The 20,772-nt window shown below is 38.8% G+C and overlaps 1 protein-coding gene across 3 annotated transcripts in view; it reads left to right on the forward strand.

The window, feature by feature from the left end:
• Nucleotides 1-18,424, forward strand: part of LOC116560071 (torsin-1A-interacting protein 2) — a 34,393-nt gene extending 15,969 nt beyond the window's left edge. For 2 of the 3 annotated variants that reach the window (XM_032291265.1, XM_032291264.1), the window contains exons 2-5: nucleotides 9,245-9,424; nucleotides 10,920-11,438; nucleotides 14,765-14,866; nucleotides 15,543-17,855. In XM_032291265.1, the coding sequence (XP_032147156.1) occupies nucleotides 9,391-9,424; nucleotides 10,920-11,438; nucleotides 14,765-14,866; nucleotides 15,543-16,300 (1,413 nt within the window). In that variant the 5' untranslated portion in view covers nucleotides 9,245-9,390 and the 3' untranslated portion in view covers nucleotides 16,301-17,855. Of the gene's footprint in view, nucleotides 1-9,244; nucleotides 9,425-10,919; nucleotides 11,439-14,764; nucleotides 14,867-15,542 lie in introns of all 3 variants that reach the window. The other variant, XM_032291263.1, reaches the window with a different exon arrangement.
• The last annotated feature ends 2,348 nt before the right edge of the window (nucleotides 18,425-20,772 follow it).

Genomic DNA, 20,772 nt, shown 5'->3' on the forward strand with positions numbered 1-20,772 from the left:
AGAGTACTTATAATACTGCAAGATAGTACCATTTATTTGGTAATGCCGGTAATGTAAAAAGAGGTTTCCTGTCAGACTGAAGATCACTGTTGATAATTTAGGTCATAACTTAGCCACATTTTTCTCATTATTTAAACTAATCAGGACTGTTTCAGTCCTCTTCACAAACAGTTTTGTTTGGTGTCATTATAAGCTATGTGAATATACAGGCAAGAAAAAGGAATCAAAAATGTTAATTTTAATATTAAGAAGGTTCCTTTGCCTTCAAACATTATCACATACCTGTTATATGGTAAGCTGTCAGAAAGCAGCATCATGTAGTAGAGCTCATAAAACTGAGCAAAGAAAATTGAGGAGGGCTTTGAACACAGCTTTTCACTTTAGATCTTTCTAGTATGGCTTCAAATATTGCAGATTATTCTAGAATACTCCATAGTTGATGTGAATAATGAATTTTATTAAAATATAAATTCTGTGTTGGTAAAATTAATTCTAATGACAAATGATCTGGAGGGTTACTCAGTGTTTTAAAGAGTGTGAGCCATACTAGTCTCTCTTTTTATAGTGTGGAAGAATGGGTAATACTGCTTATATGTTATGGCAGCATTTCTAAAATGACCATTATAACTACTTCCTGTTATTTTACAGCAAACCTGGGAGTGGAAGGGTTAATGGAAACATGCAAGGGCAGACCGGAAAGCCACCAAAGAGGTGGCTTTTGGGGGATGTGAGTGGTGAGGTAAGATTCATCTCTGAGTTACAGGTGAAGGAAGTCCAGGCAAACAGGAAGGCAGAAATGAGTCCATGGCATCCAAAGAATATGTGGCAGTCCACATTCATAGCTGTCTGTAAAAGTGAGATGAACCATAGCCCTTTCATCTCTCCTGTCTCCCTGGCAACCCTGAGTCTCCATGGAATTTTGGGGACACAGCTTGAAAATTGCTTTTTATAGAGGCAAAATAATGGCCTTGCAGCCAGCTGGGTTTGTATTCTAATTCTGACATTATTAAATGACCTTGAGCATTTTAACCTCTCTGTATCTAGTTTCTTCATCTGTGAAAACGGTTGTGTAATAATACCTACCTCATCCTGTTGTGAGGTTTAAATGCAATAACATATACCAAACATATGGCACATACTAAATCTTTAGGATGAGGAAAGATATAAGGCAAGAAAGCAAAAGCAGAAGTTACAACTGGGGAATAATGTGGAGTCTTACTTACTGTTTTGTTGTTTTGAGACAGGGTCTTGTTCTGTCACCCAGACTGGAGTGCAGTGGCACCATCATGACTCACAGCTGTCTTGACCTCCTGGGCACAAGTGATCCTTCCACTTCAGCCCCCTAAGTAGCTGTGACTATAGGCTTGCACCACCACACCCAGCTAATTTTTGTATACAAAAATTTTACACAAAGAAGGAGTATTGCCATGTTGCCCAGACTCGTCTTGAGCTCCTGAGCTCAAGTGGCCTGCTCACCTCGGCCTCCCAAAGTGCTGGGATTATAGGCTGGAGCCACCATGCCTGCTGAGTCTTAGTTTTAGAACAGGGATGAAAGCCAATTGTTTGAACTGATGCTGAATTATAAACTTACTGGCTGGTAGCTCACACCTGTAATCCCAGCACTTTGGGAGGCTGAGGCAGGAGGATGGCTTGAGCCTAGGAGTTCAAAACAAGCCTAAGCAACATAGTGAGACCCCAACTCTACAAAAAATTTTTAAGAAGAAAAAATTAGCTGGATGCAGTGGCATGTGCCTGTAGTCCCTGCTGCTCAGGAGGCTGAGGTAGGAGGATCCCTTGAGCCTCAGTGAGCTATGAGCTTGAGGCTGTAGTGAACCATGATGGTACTACTGCCCGCTAGCCTGGGCAGCAGTGAGGGCCTGTCTCTAAAAACGAAAACAAAAAACTTCTTAAATCTCTCCTGATGAAGGACAAGATTGGTTTTGGGACTGAGGTTGAGCCTGTAGTGTAAGTCAAATGGTCTTTGTTGTAAAGATTAAAAGGCCCGGCCGGGTGAGGTGGCTCACGCCTGTAATCCCAGCACTGTGGGAGGCCGAAGCGGGTGGATCACGAGGTCAAGAGATAGAGACCATCCTGGTCAACATGATGAAACCCTGTCTCTACTAAAAATACAAAAATTAGCTGGGCATGGTGGCGCACACCTGTAGTCTCAGCTACTTGGGAGGCTGAGGCAGGAGAATTGCTTGAACCCAAGAAGCAGAGGATGCAGTGAGCCGAGATCGCACCACTGCACTCCAGCCTGGGTAACAAGAGCAAAACTCTGTCTAAAAAAAAAAAAAAAAAAAAGGCCTGGAGGGATGGATAACCCAAGCCAGATTTTTGTCACAATTTCTAGGCCCATTTTATAATCTTAATTATGGTAGATATAATTCCTGTATTTACCTTAGATCACCTGAGGCTTTCCACAGCAGATAAACAGATTCCTGATGTGACAGGTCCCTGAAAAGGAAAAAGAAAAGAAATAGAGAAAAATTGAAAGATATGTACAAATTCGCTCAGGTCATATGTGCTAGAGTCACAATTCAAATCTAGATTTAGGTATTCCAGAGTAAGGGTGCTTTGTGGTATGCTTCATGCAAGCTTATTAAAGGGTCATGATTAGGTCCTACGGCCAAACTACCCGAGTTCAAAACCTGGCTGCCCTCAGTAGTCACATGTTCTTGGGTAAGGTTCTTAACCTTTCTGTATCTCAGTTTCCTCATCTCTAAAATAGTAGGAATATTAATAGTTTGCACCTCATAAGATTGTGGTGAAGATTAAATGAGTTAATAAAGTGCTTTGAATGATGCCTGGCACAAAGATGGCACTCAATAAATAGTAGTTCTTAGAGCTGTTGTGTGTGCTTTATATGTTATTCTTTTTCGCAGCAGGACTGTAACTTGTTTCAGGGCCAAGATATCAGTTTCTTTTTATCCCTAGAGCCTAAAAATGGCATCATTCACTAAAATAAAATTGTGTTTAAAAGTAAAGATATATACTTAATTCTACCCCAACTGTCATACATTTGTCATGATGGCATTTATGTCTAAACTGCCATGCTGGAATGGCTGATTTCTTTTTTGCTCTTCTTGGCTGCTAAACTTCTCATTTTCTTCTCCATTTAAAAAATGGTCTTAGTGCTTCCTGATACCTATCCCCCTCGCCCTTCCCCAGGTTTTTCCCAGGTCTCCATCCCCTCCCCTCTTTTTCACTGGTCCCCGTGGCAACGCTAGCAGTTTGCAGGATGGAGTTGGAGAGATCTTTTGCTCTCCCAGCTCTGATTTTGTTCTCAGAGGCAGCTTTTCCATGTCCTGTCTCCTCCCAGCTGGTTGTGACAGAATGTCTAGGAGGCCATGGTGGAAGCGTACCTCTGTAACACAAGGTCATTGCATGTAGGCTCAAAGGGTTTCCATTACAGGCCTTGCCTTTTGATACTTAATTTTTTTTACAGAGTCTAATTTATTATTCATTTAAAAAGACAGTAACTACATCACACATATAGAAAAGTACAGAGAATAATATAACAAGACCTGTGCCCAGATCTAAAATACATGAACATTTTATCACATTCATCTCAGTTGTTATTTTTATTTTTTTTTATTGTTGAATGTTTTTCTATGATTAAAGTTTTGTTTTTTTTTAAGGAAACTTTATGTGTACAGTTGACACCCTCTTGTATTCCTTGCAGAAGCAAGCACTAAATGGAAGTTGATGTGTATCCTTTCCATTTATGTATTTATTTTTTATCAATTATATATGTAAATAATGTACAGAGTAACAAAAAAATAGAATGTTTTCAAACCTTCATTAGTATCAATTATATATACATACACACGCATATATATGTATGTACACATATATATTTTGTTTGTTTTTTCTTCTGAGACAGGGTCACTCAGGCTGGATTGCACTGGCGTGATCTTAGCTCACTGCAGCCTTGAACTCCTGGGCTCAAGGGATCGTCCTCCTTAGCCTCCTGAGTAGCTGGGATTACAGGCATGTAATACTATGCCTGGCTACTTTTTACATTTTTTTGTAGAGACATCGCCTCATTATGTTGCCCAGGCTGATCCCGAACTTCTGGACTCAAGCAATCCTCCTGCCTTGGCCTCCTAAAGTGTTGTGAAGATTAAATGGGTTAATCCATAAAGAGCTTTGAATGCTGCCTGACACAAAGAAGGCACTCAATAAATAGTAGCTTTTATAGTTGTTGTGTATGCTTTATATGTTATTTGTTTTCATAGCAGAATTGTAACATCCTAGCTTACATGCATGAGCCACCATGCCTGACCCAAATTTATTTATAAACATGTAATAAGTATTGAATTGTAGTTAGCCTTATAGCACTTAATTTTGTATGTTGGAGTCTTCTAGGCCTGGTTATGCAACTTCAGTGCAGAAGTCATTTGGTATACCACACAATGGCACCTACCGGGTAGTCAAAGCATTTACCATTTTACAGTGAGATGAAGCAGAAAAGGTTGCATCTTAAAAGACAGAGCACAGGGTAGCCACTTTACAGAAGAAGCAGTGAGGCAAATCTGTGTCCCTCCTAGAGAAGTCCCAGGAGATAGAAATTAAGCAAGGCATCCCTCAGCCGACCATCTAATAGGTTCTTCAAAAATGGAGAACAAAACCTTACAGCCTTAACCTGTTACAAGCCCTGATGGAGACAAAGCAAAATAATGCAAGTTTTGCTGCAGATTTCAGGGTCACAGGGAAGTGGAAATGTCTGTCAGTGATGAGGCTACATTTTATTTAAGTAGAAATATGAAAATTATCACTTCCATGTATAGAGCACTGAACACCAACATGTCACAATTGAACTTGCAAGGGATTCACTCAGAGTAAATGTCTTTCATTGCTGTATGAAGCACACAGGTCTTATCAGTTCCTTGTTGTAGAAGATACTATCAAAAGTATCTATTTTTCAGCATGCTTATGGAGGGGTTTTCCCTACAGCTATAGCAAGTCTCCAACTACCCCATTTTCCATCAGGATGAGGCTCTGCCTCACTTCCATTATGCAGTCCAGAGGTTCATAATGAACACATACCCTGATAGGGATCAGATACTGTTCAAAAGATTGACCTGCCTGGCTGGGCGCAGTGGCTCATGCCTGTAATCCCAGCATTTTATGAGGCTAAGGTGGGCGATCATTTGAGGCCAGGAGTTGGAAACCAGCCTGGCCACATGGTGAGACCCTGTCTATGCGAAAAATAACAGAAATTAGCTAAGCATGGTGTGCACACCTGCAGTCCCCGTTACGAAGGCTGAGGCATTGTCTTGGGAAAAAAAAAAAAAAAAAAAAAAGATTGACCTGCCACTGGAACAGTGCCTCCAGATCTCTCAGATACCCTGCCATGTGACCTTTTCTGAGGCTTTGTCAAGAACTTCTTGTTTGTCCCACTTGCACTGTGAGGGAATGCTATTTCAACACTGAACAGTGATGATACGTTACAAAAGGTCTGAATAAAATGGGCTTAGGGTCTATGTGTGCTTTGTGACAGGAATGGTGTATGTCAAGCATTTATAAGATTATAGAAATACCTGTGGTGCCTTTGCAGATTCTTTTGGACTGCAACCTAGTTACCAAGTAATATATTTTTGAAAGCCTTCAGCTCTGTTTGCAATAAAGTTTATTGAGGATAATTTATGTCACATACAATTTTAAGTTTGATAACAAAGGGAACCACCACCTCAGTAAAGATGTGAAACACTTTTTTTTTTTTTTTTTTGAGACAGAGTTTTGCTCTTAGCCCAGGCTGGCTTGCAATGGTGCAATCTTGGCTCACTGCAACCTCTGCCTCCAGGGCTCAAGTGATCCTCCTACCTCAGCAGCTGGGACTACAGGTATGCACCACCACACCTGGCTAGTTTTTGTATATTGTTTTGTAGAGACGTTGTCACCATGTTGTCCAGGCTGGGTTTTTTTGTTTGTTTGTTTTGTTTTGTTTTCTGAGATGGAGTCTCACTCTGTCGCCCAGGCTGGGACGATCTCGGCTCACTGCAACCTCTGCCTCCCAGGTTCAAGCACTTATTCTGCCTCACCCTCTTGAGTAGCTGGGACTACAAGCTCACGCCACCCTGACTGGCTAATTTTTTAATATTTTTAGAAGAGATGGGGGTTTCACCATGTTGGTCAAGATGGTCTCGATCTCCTGCCCTGGTGATCCACCCACCTCGGCCTCCCAAAGTGTTGGCATTACAGGCGTGAGCCACCATGCCTGGCCAAGGCTTGTCTTGAACTCCTAAGCTCCACCCATCTGTCTGCCTTGGCCTGTCAAAATGCTGGTATTACAGGTGTGAGCCACTGTGCCTTGTCATAAGTGCTTCAGTGCTGTAATTTTACAACTTTTAAAGATAATCTAATTCATTTTAATTGCTGTGTATAATATTACATTGTAAGAATATGACACAATTTTTTAAACCCAGTTTCTTATTAATGAACATTTAGATTTTCTCACTTTTCCTCATTTTAAACAATACAGCAATGGATGTTTTGGGGCATGTGAATGAGTTTCTCTATTATACATCTAAAAATGGAGTTGCCGATTTGTAGAATATGTGTGCCTTAATTTTCCTTGCCATATTTCTCTCTAAAGTTGTAGTAGCAGTTTACTTCATTGCCATTAGGGTTTAAGAGCTCTCTGTATCTCTAAATCCTCATCAACATATGATATTGTCTGACTTAGCTTTTTACCAGTCTGCTGGTGTGAAATGTTATCTCACCATTAATTTATTTTTTATATTTCCTTGACTACTCTTTTTACATATTCATTAGGTTTTTATATTTCCTGTTTGTTGAACTGCTTCTTCAACCCTTTCACTCACTTTTTCGTAGCATTATTTGTCTTTTACTGATTTGTGGAATTCTTTATGTGTTCTCGATTTTAATTCCTTACTGGTTGTATGTGTTGCAGATATTTTTCTAGTCAGAGATTTTTCATTTCGATATCTTGTGTAGAAATTAAAAATTTTGTAATGTATTGAAATTTGTGAAATTTCCCTTTCTGGTTTGTGTATTGTATATCTTATTTAAGAAACCTTGCAGTTATAAAGATATTTTATATTTTCTTCTCAAAGTTTAAAAGTTTTGCTTTTTACATTTAGGTCTTTAATCTGGACTTGATTTTTGTATGAGGTAGGAGACAGAAATTTTCCCTCCATTTGAATAGTCAGTTGTTCCCAAACAATTTTTTTTTTTTAATACAGAATCTTGCTCTGTCACCCAGGCTGGAGTGCAGTGGTATGATCTTGGCTCACTGCAACCTCCATTTCCTGGGATCAGATGATTCTTCTGCCTCAGCCTCCTGAGTAGTTGGGATTACAGGCATGTGCCACCATGCCCAGCTAATTTTTGTATTTTTAGTAGAGACGGAGTTTCACCATGTTGGTCAGGCTGGTCTCGAACTCCTGATCCTCAGGTGATCTGCTCACCTTGGCCTCCCAAAGTGCAGGGAATACAGGTGTGAGCCACTGTGCCCAGCCTACTTTAGGTTTAAAGAAGTTTTGATAGCTGGTAAAGATTGCCCCACTTCTTCAGAATTATGCTGACTCTTCTTGATCTTTTGCTGCTCTTTGTGAATTTTAGGATCAGCTTTAACATTTTACTAGAAACTAACAGTAATAATAGAAAAAAACTTGAGATTTTGTTTCAAATTGCATACTTTTGTAGATTAATTTGGAGAAAATTGGCATCAATGGTTTTGAGTCTTATTGTCTATGTGTGATATATTTTTCTGTTATCTCTTTTTTATATACTTGAATTAAGTTTTATATTTTTCTCTTTAAAGTTGTGTTTTAAAGAAACAGCTTTATTGAGGTATAATTTACAAACCATAAAATTCACCACTGTCTAAAGATCTTGTATATCTCTTGTTAGATTTATTACCAGATATCTTTTAGTTTTTATTTCAGATTCCTTATGGTTATTGTGAGTAGCGTCTTTGCTTTTGAAAATTTTTGTTACTTGTACATAGGAAATTTTAACCTATTTTCTTGGTTTTGGCTGGCAGGGAAAAATTTTTTAACAAAACTTGAAAAGTACTGGGGACTTTTTCTTTTCTATCATGAGCTAGGATAGGAGAGAAACCTTCACTGCAACATATGATGGCTTGAAAGCCCAATCCCAAGAGCCTGAAGAACGTAAAAGAGGTGACAAGGAACCCTCCGAATCTGAGACACTTTGCTAAGTGTTTACACCAGCAGAAAGAAGGGTCTGTCCCTACTCTTCTCTTTCCTTCCAGTTTATCTGTGGCATCATTCTTTATTTATACATTCATTTATTTTTTTTCACATGATTTTAAGTTAAAATATGGAGTTCTTATTATATATTAGGCATCTTGTAGGCATTGGGGATTGAAGTTTTTAATCTGTAAAATTAAATTTTACAAAAAAGTGCTGCATAAAACAGAAAGACAGCCAGTTGGCTAGCCTTCCAACTAGGCTGTCAAAAAACTCTTAACACTTCACAAAGTTTTTTCATAAATATTTTTGTATTTAAGCCTCATAGATATCATTACTCTCATTTTTATAGGCAATGAATGTGAAGTAACTTTACTGATCAATTTGTTTTTGACAAAAAATAAGAATTAACTATAAAATATAAGTTTTATTGCTTATAAAATGATTTTGATTCCTTTTGTATAAAAATAATTTTATCTGTCTTTGAGCATTGCATAAAAAGGCACTGAATGAAGGGGTATCTCTCTCCATGTTTTACAAAACAATACTTCAAGAAAACCAAAGTCAGTGCAAATGTGTAGCGGTACCTCAAAGCAGCCATCTCAGTTTGTGGGAACCTCTTGTGTTGTTACTTTTTAATATAAGTGAAACCTTCTGATAGGCAGACTATGAGAAAAGTATCTGGGACAGAAATTGAAGGCCTCCAGGAAATCTGCAGTGATTGTTTCAGCAGTGACTTAAATTTCTACTCTTAGATTTATTTTTTATTTTAGTTCAAGCTATTCTCTTGAAGATTCTGGTCACTTGGTCTTACTTTTTATACTCTTTCAACTGTGCTGGAATGTATTAGGAGATTATGATACTGATGAAAGATTAATAATCTGGAGCTTTAATAGTCTAGGATTTGGAGTGTGATTCTCATGAAAGGAACTTTTCGTCACAAAAAAAGTTTCAGAGAGGACATGTTACTCAAACTAAACATATTTAATAAATAAAGCTGATATTTGCATTTCTCCTTCGTATGGATAAAAAGTCATTTAATTTTTTTCATTTTGTTTTAGTCACTGTATATATGCCTTATTTCCTGGGTCCATGGGAAGCATGAGTCTGTTGGGACTTGGGACAAGAAGAAAACAAGACATCTTCACAAGGAAAACCAAGCACTAAAAAAAGTATCCCCCCAACTCTGGAGAGAGAGAACACAAACATGGCTGACAGTGGACTTAGGGAGCCTCAAGAGGGTAAGACTGATCTGTCCGGCACTGAGGGTGCTGCTGTAGGAAACTAGGGTATGCAGAGAGAAAACCTCTGATGACTGAAACCTGAAGTTTTAAAGTAAAAAAGCTAATTCAGTGGATTCATTTGCTTTGATTATAGTTATTCTTTCAGATTTACTGAACTTTACCATAATGTGAGACCCTAATTATAAGGAAGATAAATGTTTTAGAGACTCCAACTGTAGGGACTTATAGTAATGGAAAAATACAATGCCTCTTTAAAAAATGATGGTAAATAAATCTTTAGAGTTATATATATATCCCATGATGTGCTATATTTAGAAGGGATTTTCTTCTTTTTTTTTTCTTTCTGTCACCCAGGCTGGAGTGCAATGGTGCAATCTCAACTCACTGCAACTTCTGCCTCCCGGGTTTAAGCGATTCTTCTGCCTCAGCCTCCTGAGTAGCTGGGACTACAGGCATGCGCCACCACTCCTGGCTAATTTTTGTATTAGTAGAGACAGGGCTTCACCACGTTGGCCAGGCTGGTCTCGAACTACTGACCTCGTGATCTGCCCCCCTCAGCCTCGTAAAGTGCTGGGATTACAGGTGTGAGCCACTACACCCGGCCAATAATGATTCTTTGTAAAAAATGTAATTACAATACCTTTATCACACCTAAAAAGATGAATTATAATTCCTAGTGTCATCAAATATCTGGCATTCAGATATTGCTGATTGTGTGATAAATATTTCTTTAATGATTGGCTTATTCGAAACTGGATCTAGACATTGTGGTTCACATATTGTATTTGGTTGATGGTCTCTTAAGTCTCTTAGTAAGTTAAGAGACTCCTTTTTTCCCCTTTTTTTGCCATTTAATTTCTTACTGTTATTAAAGAAATGTCTTTTGGAATTTCGCCCATCCTGCATTTTGCTGATTATATTCTTGAGGCATAATTTAATATATTCCTCTATCCCTATATTTCTTAGAAGCTGGTAGCTCTAGAAGCTCGATCAGATTTCAGTTCAGTTATTTGGCAAGAATACTTCCTAGGTGGTCTAGAGTACTTCCTACTGCGTCGTATTAGGAGGTGAATGATCTGTTTGGGTTTCCCCGTTTTCGTGATGTGAAGATTGGTCACTGGGTTCAGCAGTTGTCAGTCTGGCTCATACACTGTAAAAGTTCCTATCAGCCTTTTGCATAAAGTTTTAGCTACCATTGATGGGCACTGCCTTTCATTAGGGAAGAAGATATATTTAATATAACCAAAAGTTGGTTCTAACAATCTGTTGGTCATACAAATTGTTTTATATTAGTGTTACTTTAGATTTATTGACAAGTTTTTGTTGTTGTTTAAATCACCTTTAGTGGGAGCCAACAGAAATAACGTTTAGGAAGAGTGTCTTGTAAACCATGAAAATCTATATAAGTATTATTATTAAACAGAGACATTGTTAAAATATGAATTTATGGGGAATTTTTTCCAATAAGAATTATAAATTTTTATCTCAATAGACTCTCAAAAGGATTTGGAAAATGATCCATCAATAAATCCTCAGGCACAAGAGACCACAATCACACCAAGTACTGCTGAAGAAGCTCAGACCCTACACCCTGCCGCTGGTCTTAGCAAAGGCCACCAAGACATAGAGACAATAGGTCCGGAAAGTGTAGATACAGGTGATAAATCAGAAAGTCCAGATGAAGCAAATGTGCGGAAACATCCAAAGGATCAAACAGAACATGAGAACAGCCAGAGTTTTCTGGATGGTGAAAAAGGGCATCACCTCCCTTCAGAAAGTCTGAGTGAAGAACCCTTGGATCCAGATCCCAGCCATTCTCCAAGTGACAAGTTAGGACGAGCAGATGCACACTTAGGGAGCAGCTCTGCAGCCCTCCCTACGGAAGTGACTGACGGAATGGGAGCATCTCAGGAACCACCTGCTGGAGACCCCCAGGAAGCCCAGAGTCCCGGTCATTCCAGTGCAGGGCAAGAGGGCAAGGATACCCTGAGGAGGCGACTGCTGGCCCCCGGTAAGAGAACCTCTGAACTTCTCTCCTATTTTTTATGGCTCTGTTGACTGAGAACACAGCAGAAGTCAGAGGCCTTCTTTCCAGAGAACTTTTGTGTATCTTTCATAGGATTAAGGCCTTGGGGCCCTGCCCACGCTTGCACAAAGCCATACGACTGAGTTGATTTTAGAATGAGGTTTAGCTTATTCCACTATATTAAGTTGCTTCCTACACATAAACTGCATTTCTAAGCAAGGTTTTTTTAACTGTTAATGTGATATGACAAAAAGGGGCATGACTTTTAAAAAATTCGCTTTTGGCTTTTTATTTCTTATGAGAGTATTTTGACGTACAATTTTTGAAATCTTTTACTTTTTGGGAAACTAAATGTTACATCAATCAAGAGATGGGTATATTTGAAAATGAGCATTAATGGGACAGTATCCTTAACTCAGTCACGTTTCAGTTTTATAGGACTTTAAGTCGGTTTCTCTATACCTGATTTTGTCTGCCTATATGCTAAGAGGAACAACCATGTCTTCCCTTATGGAGGAAAGTATTGCAGTGTGCGAAATCCTTAAATGGAACTCGAGAGGTGTGAATTCTAGTTGTGGCCCTACCACTTGTTAACTTGGGTGACCTTGGGAAAGTCTCTTCACTTCCTGGTGCTTCAATTTCCCATTTGTAAAACAAAGAAGTTAGACAAGATGACATCCAAGGATTCTTCTAGCTCTCACTTTCTGTGATTGTCTACGTGGATTTATATTTTATAAGCACTTGGAAGAGCTCAGTCTGAAATGCCCATTTACCAATGCAGTTGCATATGCACCAGGTGCGATTGCATAAGCCTCCCAGTTACTTGGGTTGCTGAGGTGGGAGGACTGCTTGAGCCCAGGAGCCCGAGCCTGCAGTGTGCAATGACCACGCTTGTGAGTAACCTCTACGTTCTAGCTAAAGCGCCTGGGCCATGTAGTGAGACCTCATCTCTTTAAAAAAGAATTCACTGTTAGGCAGGTTCGCTGTAAGTAGAAAAAATAATGTTTTGTTTTGTTTTTTGTTTTTTTTAGCTGGAGTCTCACTCTGTCGTGTAGGCTGGAGTACAGTGGCATGATCTCTGCTCACTGCAACCTCTGCCTCCTAAGTTCAAGCGATTCTCCTGCCTGAGCCTCCTGAGTAGCTGGGATTATATAAGGCGTGTGCCACCACGCCCAGCTAATATTTTTGTATTTTTTAGTAGAGGCGGGGGTTTCATCATGTTGGTCAGGCTGGCCTTGAACTTCTGACCTTGTGATCTGCCAGCCTCAGCCTCCCAAAGTGTTGGGATTACAGGTGAAAAAATACCTGGTGAAAAAATATTGTTTAAAAAAATCCAGTTTAGGCCGGGTGTGGTGGCTCACACCTGCAATCCCAGCACTTTGGGAGGCCAAGGCAGGTGGATCACGAGATCAAGAGATAGAGACCATCCTGGCCAACATGGTGAAACCCCATCTCTACTAAAAATACGAAAATTAGCCGGGCATGGTGGCACATGCCTATAGTCCCAGCTACTCGCAAGGCCAAGACAGGAGAATCGCTTGAACCTGGCGGGTGGAGGCTGTGGTGAGCCAAGATCGTGCCACTTCACTCTAGACTGGCAACAGAGCAAGACTCCATCTCAAAAATAAAAAAAATAAAAAAAAATCCAGTTTAGGCCAAACAGAGTGGCTCACTTCTGTGATCCCAGCACTTTGGGAGGCCAAGATGGGTGGATCACTTGAGGCCAGGAGTTCAAGACCAGCCTGGGCAACATGGCAAAACCTATCTTTACAAAAAAATACAAAAGCAGCTGTGTACACTTGTAGTTCTCAGGAGGCTGAGGTGGGAGGATTGCTTGACCCCGGGAGGTCAAAGCTGTGGTGAGCCAAAATTTTGCCACTGCACTCCAGCCTTGTTGACAGAGTGAGACCCTGTCTTTAAAAAAAGAAATGCAGTTTATGGATGGAAAGCAACTTAATATAGTTGAATGAGGTTTTATATATATATATATATATATATATGTATGTGTATATATATATATATATATATGTATGTATGTATATACTCTAGGAGATGAGAAACCGTGTTTTAATCTCAATATCTCAACTATATCTCTTTATGTGACCTTGGGCAAGACCTTTAATATTCCTGGACCTCTTTTCATGGTAGGTTAAGTAGTGGGGCTGGAATAGGTGTCCGTTATAAATCCTTTCAGTTCTTAAATTCCATGATATGATATTTTAAGAACCTACTTTTTGGGGTGATATGAACAACTCTTTATAATTGAAGAGGATCCTACTCGTCTGTGCTAATAGAAGTAACTGGCCAGGATTAAGCACAAATTTCGATTCTAGTGTGATTTAGCTTAGAGTGCTGTAAAGCGTTGCCCTTCTTTTCACCCACATATTTTAAGCTTGGTGTGCCCACCCTCCACCTGGGTTTTTACATAGTTCATGAATTTTCTTCACCTTATATTCCTTGCTTTGTATATCTCCTTGACTAAGAGTTTCAAATTTGCTTTTGTAAGCTGTTTTGCCACTGTACAGTAATATCTCCTATCTCAGAATTTAGTGCCTCTGTTATTTTTATATTCGGGGTCTTGAGGAACCATGTAAAACTCGAACACTGGAATTCGAGCACAATTACCCTGTGATGTTGAAACTTGTGTACAGCCAGTGTTTCTTAAATCCCTTCTTAATTTTATATATTTTGTTGAATCACATTTTAGATAACTTTGGCCACAGTATTTAAGTTTCTTTTTCTTTGTCTTTGATGTAAGAGGCAGTGAGGAATTGTGAATATAGCAATATTATCCTTGAATGAATTTCACAGCATTTCATTTTATTCTTCTAAGTAGAATAAAAGTAATAGTCTTAAAGAAAAGACAGGAAAAGTGTTAACTTTGGGTTTTTGTTTTTTTGGTTTTTCTTTTTTGAGATGGAGTCTTGCTCTGTCCCCCAGGCCGGAGTATAATGGTGTGATCTCTGGTCACTGCAACTTCCGTCTCCTGGGTTCAAGCAATTCTCCTGCCTCAGCCACCTGAGTAGCTGGGATTACAGGTGCCTGCCACCATTCCCTGATAATTTTTGTATTTTTAGTAGAGACAGGGTTTCACCTTGTTGGCCAGGCTGGTCTCGAACTCCTGACCCCAAGTGATCCACCAACCTCGGACTCCCAAATTGCTGGGATTACAGGTGTGAGCCACCGTGCCTGGCCAAGGTATATAAATCTTTTTAGTCAAATTGTTCTTTGGTTTGGTGAGAGTTATAAAGGTATACATACTGTTATTAGTTTACTGCCTACAAATAATATTGATTGCTCCTCCTCCTCAGAGGCTGGAAGTCATCCACAACAAACACAAAAATTGGAAGAAATTAAAGAGAATGCACAGGACACCATGAGAAAGACTAATAAAAAGAGTATTTGGAACTATGGTAAGAACAAACCTGGTTTTACTGCAGTGTTGATTCACATTCAGAAAATGCTTAGAAAACTAGCAGATTTAAACAGTTTTAACATTGTGTTTATTATACTTATTTAATGATTGGTAGTAAGTCATAGTAAAATAGAACAATAGTGTTTTAGGGGTTTTTCCCTTAAGGATGCTGGCTGATATTTTGGTGTGCTTACAAAATGGAAATTCCCACAGTAGGAAAAGCTTTTCCTAAACAAGAAACAAAAACTGCCTTTCTAACTAGTCATTTTAGAGTTATGACTCCTAAAAAAGTGGTCGGCTATCGGTGTAGGTTCCTTGAGAAGATGGAAGAAAATCTCGATCACTCATGTCTAAATTACATCATTAGTTATAACAACAAATGCATAGACTCAGCTTTTACCTTTTATTTATTTTTAAAATTTTTTTACTGATACTTAACTCTTACATGAAGCTTTTATCTTTTAACAAAGATATATCTTCAAATAATTAAATCTGAGAAGATATTAGGGAAAAGGTACTTCTGGTAGAGTGAAAGTTTAAACAATTTATGCAAAAGAAACTTACTGCTCCTAGTGAAACCTGACGGTATCTCCGCCTCACTTCAGTTGACCACAGGCTTTGTTTCTGACTTGTGTTCTCTATAATTTCCTGTTCTTTTCTCATTCTTTTGACAGGCCCTGTCTTTCTTTGCCTCCTGGTTGGGGCTGTTGTGCTACCTTCTGTGTATAGCTACTATTTCTCTCCAGCCCAGCAAGTGCCCAAAAATCCAGCTTTGGAGGCCTTTTTGGCCCAGTTTAGCCAATTGAAAGATAAATTTCCAGGCCAGAGTTCCTTTCTGTGGCAGAGAGGACGGAAGTTTCTCCAGAAGCACCTCAATGCTTCCAACCCTACGGAGCCAGCCACCATCATACTTACAGCAGCTCGGGAGGGAAGGGAGACCCTGAAGTGCCTGAGCCACCATGTTGCTGATGCTTACACCTCTTCCCAGAAAGCCTCTCCCATTCAGATTCACGGGGCTGGAAGAACCTGGCAGGACAGTGATACAGTCAAGCTGTTGGTTGACCTGGAGCTAAGCTCTGGCTTTGAGAATGGCCAGAAGGCTGCTGTGGTCCACAACTTCGAATCCTTTCCTGCCGGCTCCACTTTGATCTTCTACAAGTATTGTGATCATGAGAATGCTGCCTTTAAAGATGTGGCCCTGGTCCTCACTGTTCTGCTAGAGGAGGAAACATTAGAAGCAAGTGTAGGCCCAAGGGAAACTGAAGAAAAAGTGAGAGATTTACTCTGGTCCAAGTTTACCAACTCTGACACTCCCAGCTCCTTCAACCACATGGACTCAGACAAATTGAGTGGGCTGTGGAGCCGAATTTCACACTTAGTACTACCGGTCCAGCCAGTGAGGAGCATAGAAGAACAGGGGTGCCTTTTCTAAAGCTAAGCACAGAGTTGGTTACAGAAGGTATATACGTTTATGAAAAAGTCTGTTTAAAGGCCTTCCATTTATATAGAAGGGGGTTGATAAAATAGATTGAGGAAATAGCCTGAAAAACACAAATGAGCTTATTTTAGAAACAAGTTTTTATTTTTTACTCCTTATAAAATCTTTCTAATGTAAGCCTTGACAAAGGTAAAAATTAACCTAACTTCTTTTCTTTGCCTTTTGGACCAAATCAGGTTTGAAATATAGGATGATATATATGAGAATTTTTTAAAAAATTCTAAAATATAGCACCATTGCACAGGAGATACTTCTTAGAGTAACTACAGAGTGATTTTTTTGATTGTTTTTTTGAGTGAGACTCTGAAGAGCCTTTTGGATAGTGTTTAGACTTGACTAAAGCAATTACAATTATGAAGCAATGATAATTTTTAGAAAATTTTTCTATCACATGTTGAATATTTTCAAACGTCACTTTAATAATCTAAAGTTAAGGGACTACATCTTATATTAATTGTACAGTTTTGAGTATAAAACAAGGAAATAAGGATTCAAACCATTAAGTACGTACCTAAATACTACATGTAAGACACTGTGCTTTTATTCCATTGAGCTGAGGTATAAGCACCTGTACTCAAAAAACTTTCTTAAAAATGAGAACCATTGGGGAAATTGGGGTTTATAATCATTGGAAATGAAGAAATTCCAATTGGCTGTATCTTTACTTCAGCTTTTCTTGAACGATTTACAGCAGTGATTTTCAAACTGTGTCTACTGGCACCCTTCCCCCTTTTATCAGGGCAGTTCTGCTTTTAACTGTTTTATATGTTGGGGTTCGCTGTGAGATTTCATTGCAACAAAGAGCTTCACTGATAATGAAGTTCGAAAACCATTGATTAAGTGAGAAAACATCTTAGAAGATAGGAAATATGTAAAAAAAAGAATGTATTAAATCTTATGGGTAGGAAGCTGAAATACAGGTTTATTGTATAGATACATTATTTATGAATGATAAAGATCTAATATGAACAGCAGAATGTATAAGCTAGCATTTACTAGCATGTTTCTGATGCTTTTGTTCATTTCTGTTAATTGTCATCTCTGTCTCCTCTGCATGGAATTTTATACTTCTCTGGGGTGAGAGTTTGTAGGCTCTTTCAGCAGAACAGATTTTTAATAACCATTTTTATTTTTAAAATTTATTTTTGAACCAATTTAATAGTAAATTTTATATGAACACTTGGCATAACTTTACCAAACAGCTTATTTCTATGCAGTGATGGAACATTATATAATGCAGCTCTTTCTTGACCAACTAGTTATAGAAGTACCATTAGGTTAAAAATTAGAGAAATGCAAGAGATGGTATACTTAATGAGAGGAAGCAGAAATGGTAGGTAATTCTCAGAGGTTTTGATAGTCAATACTGATTGCTAGACCATGTTCTGTGATTGTAAGAAAGACTGAAAACAGTGTGTATGGAGACAGTAGTTGTTGATTAGCATTTAAGCTCTGAAAGCAGAACTCTAGTAAAATGATCTTGACCTAACAAAGGGTCTGTTCTATTATATGGACTATTATAATCCTGGAATGTTTAAACTGGGTTTTGGCCTCTTTGTTGTATGAGATCATATGTATATATCTAAGAAGTCATGATTAAAGTATGGGAAGATTTTAGGAAACACTAAGAAGATAGAGGGATCTTTACTGATATCTAAAAAAAATTATACTTGAGTAATTACTCAATTGAGTGTAGGGGCATACCTGAAGGAAGAATTTGCATTTGGGACTTTGAAGGGATCTTCCAAGAGATTTGGGAAAGACCTGAACAAAAAGTGAAAGCATGGGGAATGTAAATCAATGTCAATCCAATATGAAAGCAGAGGAAATTGAAGGAAAATCTATATACCAAATTTTTGTCTTTCTAGATCTTAGATGCTAGCATTTCATTACATCCACAAAACCAGTGTTGCCTTGTAGAACTGTCCTATTGGCCTGCTGACCTGTGCTACCTCAGATCTGTAAAGGAACCAGTGTGATGCATATTCTTGTTTCTTCATTCAGTTGGATATGGTTTTCCATCATTTCCTTTCAAAATTTAGAAAAATAAATTTCTAAGTCAAAATGTTGTGTGTGTTTTTTTTTTTTTTTTTTACTTATTTAGCCTTTTTAGAAACACTTTCCTTCCATGTATAGTGCAGCCAATTGAGAGTGTTGTCAGTTTTCTGTCCACTATTTCTGACTCCCAGGCTGGAGTGCAGGGGCAGAACAGTTCATAGCTCACTGTAGCTTTAAACTCCTGGGCTCAAGCAGTCCTCCACCTTAGCCTCCTGAGTAGCTGGAACTACAAGTGCACACTACCACACCACTCTATTTTGTATAGAGACAGGGTCTCACTGTGTTGCCCAGACTGATCTTGAACTCCTGGCCTCAAGTGATCCTCCCACCTCGGCCTCCCAAAGTGCTTGGATTGTAGATGTGGCTCAAAGCACCCAACCTCAAACCTTTTTTTTTTTTGGTGAGAGAAGGTCTTGTTCTGTCACCCAGGCTGGAATGCAGTGGCGCAATCTCAGCTCACTGCAGCCCATACCTACTGGGTTCAAGTGATTCTTGTGCCTCAGCCTCCTGAGTAGCTGAGATTACAGGCACGCATCACCATGCCTAGCTAATATTTGTATTTTTAGTAGAGATGAGGTTTCGCTATGTTGTCCAGTCTTGTCTCAAACTTCTGGCCCCAACTGATCCACCCACCTTGGTCTCCCAAAGTGCTGGGATTATAGGCATGAGCCACTGCGTCCAGCCTCAAAAATCATTTTTAAAAGAAGCAGTATATTAGCGCTGGGTCTTCTCATGACTAAAATGACTATTTTTAAAGCATACTATATTTTATAAATGGACAGATAATTCAAATTTATTCTCTAATGTATTCTCAGGTTAATTTCTATTTGTTTCTATTTTTTTACTTTTTTTAAGTTTTCCGATTTTCATTTGCGTCTAGTAATTCATCTTTTATTATTGTCATAATTTGCTTATTTGACTAAGAAAAATGATTTGTGGGCATACAATATCGTACATGATACCTAAACGTTGCCATTTAATTACTGTTCCAGAATAACTTTCATTACACTGTATATTAATATAAATTACTTCTTGAATAATCCCAGAATTGTAAAACCAAATGGTGGAATCAGAAACTGTCTTTGGACTTGAGGTTTTTCTTCCCTTAGGGTAAATTTTCGGTTTTTTGGTTAGTTTCCAGGGTTTGGCCGAAAAGTTCCAGGGGGTTCTAATCACTAAAATAGTAATGCTAATTTGTTTCATATTTCTATTTTTAAAAGCAATCAATAAAGCAATTTCAGTACATTTCATTTGGAAGCCTCCAAGTTTCTGGTGGTTAGTGACCCACCATTCTCTCAGCTACTGACTTGACTAAATAGTGCTAGCCGCTGAGATAGTTTTTAAACAGTTTTTTTTTTTTTTTTTGAGATGGAGTTTTGCTCTTGTCACCCAGGCTGGAGTGCAGTGGTGTGATGTGGGCTCATTCCTGCAACTTCCGCCTTCGGTTCAAGCAGTTCTCCTGCCTCAGCTTCCCAAGTAGCTGGATTACAGGCGCCCGCCACTATGCCCAGCTAATTTTTGTATTTTTGGCAGAGACAGGGTTTCCCCATGTTGACCGGGCTGGTCTTGAACTCCTGACCTCAAGTGATCCAACCCCCGCTCAGACTCCCAAAGTGTTGGGATTATAGGCATGAGCCACCGTGTCCAGCCTAAACAACTTTTAACTGGTCCACTTATACTTTTAACTATTAAAGACAGGAAGCACAATGAGCAGTGATGTTAAAATATAACAAATAGGGCATGTGAAAGTTGTAATAAGAATCAGATGACCTTCACCAGCACAGCATTCACATATATCCATCCAAACTTTATGCCACATAGGCAGGTCTCTGGCTCTTCAAAAATGAATGTTAAATAGAAAATAATAAGTAGTAGCTGATTAGGGCCATCATTTAATAGGAATAAAGATTATATTCATAAATTTCACTTGCAGAGAAGTGCTTTCATTTTGTTTTAAAGACAGGGTCTTGCTCTGTCACCCAGGCTATAGTGCAGTGGCACAATCATGGCTCACTGCAGCCTGGAACCTCAAGGGGATGATCCTCTGCTTCAGGAAACACAGGCACACACCACCCTGCCTGGCTAGTTGAGAAGTACTTTCAAATAGCAACATGAAGCCTTTCCTTTATCATTTGAAAATAAAACATAATTGTAAACATAAACCAGTACATCTTGGTAAAGCCAATAATATATCATTTTACAGAAGAATTGTTTGAATGTGTGTTTCAGGTTCAATATGTAGTTCAGTGTCAGTCTCCATTTTAATATCTTGTTTATCCATCTGAGTATATTTCATTTTGAAATTTATTTGTTGAGAAGTCCTGGGAATTTTTTGTTTTTCACAATTC

This window comes from Sapajus apella, unplaced genomic scaffold, assembly GCF_009761245.1.
Source record: "Sapajus apella isolate SASKATOON/1434 unplaced genomic scaffold, GSC_monkey_1.0 scaffold25, whole genome shotgun sequence".
NCBI classification, from domain to species: Eukaryota; Metazoa; Chordata; class Mammalia; order Primates; family Cebidae; genus Sapajus; species Sapajus apella.